Below are 8,040 nucleotides of genomic sequence, written 5' to 3' on the forward strand. Positions count from 1 at the left end.
AATAAGGAATTTCATCATTTAAGAAATAACATCAATTTTATTGATGACAGTGTAACCCATGGAAGTCATAAACAGGAAAAATCATAGTATCTAGACTGGAAACCCTCAAAATGCTAAAGATAGAACCAACTCTCAATCATCCTTTCCCTATCTTTCCAGTAAAAATCCATAAAGTAGAATTTTAAAGGAGTAACATGAAAATTTCCTTTGCTTGTTAATTGATAAGTGATTATTTTCATACTGAGATGTAACATGAAACAATTGCATGTAGCCTCAGCCTACTTGCTGAAAAATTTCAAATATTTGAAGAATTTTATTATATTATATATTTCATATATTATATATTTACATATATTACATAATAATTTATAATGGTGAGCATTTTTGTTTAAAAATTTAACTGGAAACTGAAAACAAACAAACCTGATGGCCAATTATTTGTGCATGCATGGATGGAATAAGCTGTCCCAGCAAAGTGAGGATTTCTAGGAGCAAGGTTCTCAAGTCACCCAGTGGTCATACTACTTGGTTTGGTCAGAGACACTGAGAAATCCTACTGCTTGGCCTGATGTATGAGCCTGAGCTAAAGGGGCAAAACGTATATGCAGCTTTCAGTTAGAAGGGACATTTTGATATAATGAAATACACATAAGCCTGGGTCCTCAAAAGACCTGTCTTCGAGTTCTAAATTTTCTATTTTTAAGCTATGTGAACATGAGCAAGATACTTGACTGTTCCGATCATCAATTTACTCAGCCTTGAAATGGGTTACCACCCTTTACAATACACAATCGCTGTGAAGAAAATGCTTCATAAACTTTAAAGAGCTATATAAATATGAGTTATTATCATGATCTACATTTCAAAGGGTTGTAGTGGAAAAATACTAATGTGATTTTAGCTAATATTATTTATGATATTTATTCTGCAACTGGTCCAAGGGTTCAATAGTTCACGTTACTAGAGCTATATAGCAATTTTTACCTAAGGATATAAAAATTACTGAGTAATATTTTAAATTATTTCCCATCATTATCCATTATTTGGTACAAATAGAGGCTAAGGAACCTTAAAGGACTTATTCAAGTTCATGTGACAAATTAGGAGGAAAAAACCTTGGTCTCAATGCTCCATTCATAGCAGTTAAGTACTACAAACCCTATTGTTCTGAATAACTGACTTTGTAGTCAGTATAAATATCAACACTCTAGCAATGGAAATAGGTTCAGAATACCATTGGCCTTATTTCTAATTTGTTGGAGGTGAGTTTATTCAAAGGCAGACAATTTCCCATTGTGGCATTTGTGTGGCTGGGAATCTTTTCCAGGGCCATGTTTTCAAGCAGGGAATTAATGACAAAATGATGAAAATCTGTGTGTTCTATATAAGAATAATGATATTGGGTTTGGAAGTAATGGTAATAAGGACTAGAAGAGATGGAAGAATGAACAGAAATGTACATGAATGAGTTAACAAAATAGTCACCATTCTCAGAGTAAATTATTGAAATTTAGCAATATTGTGGATGCTTTCATCATCAGCTCAAGAATCTCAAAGATATATCCACCTTGTTTTACAGTGAGTAAACTGAGACTCATAGAGAAAAAGTGATTTGCCCAAGTTTACAAAGATAGTAAGTAACTAAGCCAATACGTGAAGCAGGTCATCTCTAACTCTAGAGCTTGCATACCTTTTATTATTTTATATTTTCTCCCATGTATTCTAATATCCCCATATTTTAGATAAGAAAATTGAACCCCACAGAGGTCAAGTGACTTGCTTGTGGTGACCTAACCAGTTAATGACTGAGAATTGGGACCAGAGACTAGATACTTCCACTAAAGAGTAGATTCAATGTTCTTTTAACTGAATTATGATGCCATATTATTTATGTCCATAAAAGCTTTATGGGTTATCCTACCATGAATCCAAATGGTTTTGGGGACTTGAGCTTTTTTCAGCCCTCTCTGAATCCTAGATTCCTGATTCTTGGAGAGTTGTAAGCCTACTGAGATGATTGCAACACAATGTAGCAATTCACTAATTATTCAATTTACCATTGCATACCTACTGTATTTGAAATAGTCTAGAATCCTGTAGATGAAAACCTTAGCTCTCTTTAATAGGACTTGCATATATAAAATATTAAATTTGTACTACTTTAAAGATATTAACACCTCGAATTAATAATGGCCATAAAATGAACTTATTTCTAAGCAGGAAAATTATATATACATACACACACATATATAAACTGTGTAACTATATTCACTTGTGTAAGTGTTATAGGTATAGATGTTTGTATATTTAGACATATCTGTATGTACATGTGTATATACACACATACATATATATATATATGTATACACACACACACACACACACACACACACATATATAGTTTGTTCTCTGTAGTTCAAAGCTAGTCTGTGAGCTCCTTGAGAGCAGGGACTGTCTTTTGCATTTCCTTATATTCTCAGCACTCAGCACAGTGCCTGGCGAATAGTAGAAGGTTAATAAATGTTTATTGACTGACTGACAAAGTTGTATTGCTATCACCTTCACATTCCCATTTAAGTAACATCTTCATAGATTGATTGAATTGTTTTATTTTATTTTATTTTTTTTGCTTTTAGGCAATTGGGGTTAAGTGACTTGCCCAGGGTCACACAGCTAGTAAGTGTCAAGTGCTCCTGACTTCAGGGCTGGTGCTCTATCCACTGCGCCACCTACCTGCCCCAATTGAATTTTTTTAAATTACAAAGCAAGGAATTAGCCTCTTGACTTACTAATATGAAAATTAAATTAATCAGCTAGATGGGCCTCCTATTTTCTGTCATAACTACATGGTTGCAGTGAATTAAAATGTGACAAATTTGAAGGAAAAAATCTAGGAAAACAGCTTGAAATACTAAAATTCAGACACTTTTAATTTGTTACATTTTGTACAATGAAAATATGAGTTTGCTATTAATATATACTGCAGTGATGAATAACAAAGAAATTACATTAATAATAATAGTTAAATCTTTGTTGTAAAGGAAAGGAAGTGAGGTTAAATTAAGATGGAAAGGATGTTAAGTACCTCAATTACATAATGGAATCTGATTCTTCCTCTTTTTTTCCTTTCCCCTCTCACCCCAAAGTTTGAGACATTTTCGCATGTAATCTTAAAATTCCAGGTTGCCTCAAATAGATTTCTCTTCTTACCTATAAGAGGAATTTGGTAAAGAGTAAATATCTAATTTAGGGGAAAAGATGGGTCACTATGGGAAAATCTAGAAAAGGAAAATACTGGGGAATTAAAAAATTCCCCACCATTTTTGTTTTTTACTCTTCAGTCATACATCTCCATGCGGTATAATTGATGGAAAATATAATTATATCATTGTATACCAGTAGAGATTCTGTTGGAATATGAGAGAAGTATTGGTATTAATAAGATGACTCTTTGGATACAAATTTCTATTCTCTAAGATACATCACAGAGATCAGAGGCATGTACTTTATTACCTAACCTACCTATTAGCAGCAACAGTTTTAGCATTCTGAATATCACACTAATACTTAATTTTGTTAATCTCTTTTATCTAACTATGGTTTAAGTAAAATCTTGAGTGGACCATCTCCGTGGCTAGTTTCCTTCCAACCCTATGTCCCATAGTTCTGTAACAAGTAGTCTGCTTTGACTTGAACCTGGCTCACACCTAATTCAGACTTTGGCAGATTAATTAGCAGTCAGGCAGGCTTTGCTAAATGGAATGTTCCCACTGAAAGCAAACTTGGTCAATTTACTTTCAACATTTTTCAGAGGCAGATCTGCTTCTGAATGAAATGACAGAACTTGGTCATTGTACTGCATTGTATATAGTGTCTATGGGAAGTTACTTAGGCATGCAATGCTAGAGGTGATTCAGGCTGGTCTTATCACTAAAATAAGCAAATAAATCAAGGTATTTGAAAATGCCTGATGAGGCAAATATATTTCGCTATTTTCAATCTATAAATTATTGCCTAATCTGTTTTATATAATCCCTCCCCTCTCCCCTGCACCCCCACCATCCTGGCCCTTAGCACACACAGGCAAAGGTTAACGTCTATGCTTTTCTCAGTTTGGAATTTTTTCCCCCCTCACCGACAGGAACATGAATTTGTGTGTGTAGACATGGTTAAGGTGTCTCCACTAATTCACCACTGATTTTTGCCTCCCGTGGTTCAACTGAGTGAGTATACTCTGAAATCAAACAGTTACCAGCTTCCCAAAAGTAAAAGAAAAACCCTGATAAGGGACCTTTAAGGTAAGGAAGCAGCAGCTAATAAGACCCAACTGAGCTACTACTCGACCCAAAAAGATGCTGCAATTTATCAGAGAAGATGCCAGTGAAGACTTATTACTGACAGGCTTCTTTGTTTCACTAGACAGGAGTGAAAGATAGAGCAGAGGAAATGGAGGAGCTGTAGTTATGCATTTGCAATACACAAAGTCCTTGTTTTCCCACTAGGCACTGCAGAATAGCAATTGTCCATTCACAGCACATCCTCTGCATTTCAGAGCTAATATTTTTGCAGTCCTTAACTTAGTACATTAGAGTCTAGTGCACTTAATTTTTTTTTTAACCCTTTGCAATTCACTGAGTGAGCCGTACCCTGCCTGGTTTTGCTGCTTACATGACCTGATTTTAAAGGCTTCTGTTCTATGAAGTTCAGAATGGAAACCAACTAAATAAAGAAATAAACAAACAAATAAATAAAACAAGTGCTATTTTGCAAGCATAGTAACATATTCAAATAGTTTTGAATTATTGCATAACTGGGTAGTGGGGGGAGGATCACTCCCTAAAGATTACCATCACTTAGCTGATACATATTTACCATGCATTACTTGAATTTCACTAGAAGGATTTAATATTAGGATAGGTTTTTTTTTTTAAAGCAAAGTCCCTAGCAACAGTGTCTCCCTCAACACATATTAATACTGTGCCACTGAAACCAATGATTTTAATCCTGAGTTAGCAATCATCCCAGATTCCTGCAGTATTTACTGTGTTTATTATACTTGTATGTATGTACTCTCTGTCCTATACAGAGATGTTTACTGTAACACTGCAATAGTCATTCAGGCCAGACCACATGATGGATTGGATCTATATGTCATTAAAAAGCCGACCGGCTCAATCATTTCAGTCCCTAATTCAATTTCCTACTCTGTCTCCAACTATTGTAGGAAAGGACTATTTGCAAATTTGTGGTATGAGAAAGGAAGCTGCTTTTTCTATTTCTTTTTTTTTTTTAATAAATAAACCATTTGTCATGCATGAAAAAGATTGGATCTTGCCTTTTGACTTCTCTATTCAAAACATATTGAAAATGCAACAAGGTGACGAAGGGAAATCTGACATAAGGTTAATTATTCTGACACACTTTTTGAAGATTGGTTTGTTCTCAATCTTAGAGCCCCCATCCCCTTCTTTACGTTCAAATTTATTTTAAGCTTATGGCTGCAATGAAAACCCCAGTCAATGGGGGGGACACCTCTTATTTCCCCATTCCCTCCTGTTGTGAGCCTCCCCCACCACCGCCTCTACTCCTTCCCTCCCCGAGCTCTACCCCCCCAGCAAAGCAAACAACTCAACTCCAGGGTTTCAGTTTTTGCCTTTGAAAGAGAGGACTGATGATGGCAGGAGGACCTTCCAGGAGGGAAGTCACCCGTTTTCCCCGAGAGGGTGCGTAGGGCTGCTGCCAGCATCTCTCTTGACCCACTCTCTCACTTGGCCAAAAATCGCCCTGAAAGGGTTAATTCAGGGGCAAGTGAAAATGTTCAGTCAGTTTGCATTGAGGGGGGAAAAGAAGGAAATTCAAAAGCTTGTTGCTGTAGTAACAATCACAGGCAGAAAGTGTGTGAGTGAGTGAGTGTGTGTGTGTGTGTGTGTGTGTGTATACACTTAAAATAAAAATGCACCCCCCCACACCCCTTCCAGCCCCAGTTCTGTGACTCTTTCAAAAACAAACAAACACGCATCAAGAATGCCGCCTGCAGTGGCTGTACGTACCTCAACCATTAAACAAGACATTTAACCATAGTGGCAGCTCTGTGACCTTTGAATGCCGTGAAATCTCTGAGCGGTGCTGCTCGTTCATGAAGACTTGTGCTGCCGGATCCAGCAACTTCATCCAGGATTAGGAATATAATTAAGGTTTAAAAAAAGGGAAGGGGAGAGAAGAAGGAAAAAGAGAAAAGAAACCAACAAGCCAACCAAAAGCCCGCGCGCACACGCACGAGATGGGAAGGAGCAGGGGAGGGGGTAAGGAGGAGCAGAGAGCGGGGTTTCTCCCTCTCGTCTCTCTCTGTCACTCCTCTCTCTGTCTCAGAGTCTACTTTTCTCCCAGGCGAGTGAGTGCTGGGTTGGGAGGGTGAGCCTTGGTGCAGTCTGGCTGCTGCTGTTGCTGCTGCTGTTGCTGCTGCTGCTGCTGCCGCCGCTACTGGGCTGCCGGGCTGCCGGGCTGCAGGGCTGCTGCCTGGCCAGCTTCGGGTTCTGGAGCAGAAGGCCCTGCTAATCTGGGAGTTGCTGCTGTCAGTTGCCACAGGCAAGGAAAATCAGACCCAATCCGCTTCAGCACTGGTAGCTTTTACTGGAGTGGAGCCTTTACTGTTTATGTTTCCTCATTTCAGGAGTGACGTCAAAGGGTTTAGTTTTTCCTCGGCATGTGCTATTAATTTTAAAGTACTGTACTATGGGAAGAATTTGGGACAGTGATTAGTCAGGATCCCTCACACATCAAGGAGCCCAGGAAGCCTTTGACAAGTTCAGGTTTAAACCATACATACATACATACATACATACATACATACATACATACATACATAGAGACAGAAAAACTCAGAGATAGGCAAATAGCAAAAAGAAGAAAGAAATACAGATAATAAATGTATGTATATATAGAGAAAGTTATAGATATACACATATACATACATGCATATGCAAAGACAGAAAAAGGCAGACAGCTATAGGCAAAAAGGAATAGAAACAAAGATACAGAGAGAGACAGGCAAATAGGCAGAAACAGAAATATAGAGAGATAGTTACAGATATACACACACACATATATATATATACATACATACATGTAAAGAGACAGAAAAAGGCAGACAGACAAGCAAATAGGCAGAAATAAAAATATAGGTACATACATATATATACACACACACAATATATATATATATATATATATATATATACAGAAGGAGATGGTTATAGATATACACATATACACACATACACAGAGACAGAAAAAAAGACAGAGATAGGCAAATAGGCAGAAACAGAAATATACATATATAATGTATATATGTACATAGAGACAGAAAATAGATATAGAGATAAGCAGAAACAGAAATATAAACATACAGAAATATATATGTCTATATGATATAGATACAGATACAAAATAGTTACAGAAATATATCATCTAGCCATCCATCTATGTATCTATCTACCTTTTAGGTACCTTTGAGGTACAGACTAAGACGGGGGTCAAAGTAACAATTTAAAAACCCTAAAAGAAATAGCATCCTAGTTTATATTTATTAAATGGATATGCATCTAGACATAGACACTTCACTATTGCTGCTTATTTCATGAGCAACTTCACCTTCCCCTGTTCTCTTTTCTAAATAAAGGGATTTTTTACGAGAGAAACCCCCTGGCAGGCAGGGAGAAAACTTCAGAGGCAAGAAGACGGGTTCAAGCCCTACCTCTGATTCTTCTGGCTTTGTGACTTTGAGCAAGTTATTGAACCTCTCTGCGAACCCAGGCAATTCTGATAAGACTAAGTTGCTGGATAGTCAGATATGTATGTTGGTAGAGGTAGTATTCTTCAGTGGGAGTTCTTCACACTAAATGCAATCATAGGTCCAGACCAAACACACACACATACACACATACACACACAGCATGTATACAATTAACTTTTCTTACCATGAAGTCAGCATGGTGCAGTGAAAAGAGTGTTGGGTTTGTAGTAAGAATCTCTGGATTTAAA

At 37.1% G+C, this 8,040-nt stretch overlaps 1 protein-coding gene across 1 annotated transcript in view; it reads right to left on the reverse strand.

Moving 5' to 3' along the window:
• Nucleotides 1-6,613, reverse strand: part of PDE7B (phosphodiesterase 7B) — a 462,623-nt gene extending 456,010 nt beyond the window's left edge. Inside the window, exon 1 of the mRNA XM_020987127.2 lies at nucleotides 6,051-6,613. Coding sequence (XP_020842786.1) covers nucleotides 6,051-6,071 — 21 coding nt within the window. The 5' untranslated portion in view covers nucleotides 6,072-6,613. The remainder of the gene's footprint in view (nucleotides 1-6,050) is intronic.
• Nucleotides 6,614-8,040: the final 1,427 nt, after the last annotated feature.

Source organism: Phascolarctos cinereus, unplaced genomic scaffold (assembly GCF_003287225.1).
Source record: "Phascolarctos cinereus isolate Bilbo 61053 unplaced genomic scaffold, phaCin_HiC Scaffold_5;HRSCAF=322, whole genome shotgun sequence".
NCBI classification, from domain to species: domain Eukaryota; kingdom Metazoa; phylum Chordata; class Mammalia; order Diprotodontia; family Phascolarctidae; genus Phascolarctos; species Phascolarctos cinereus.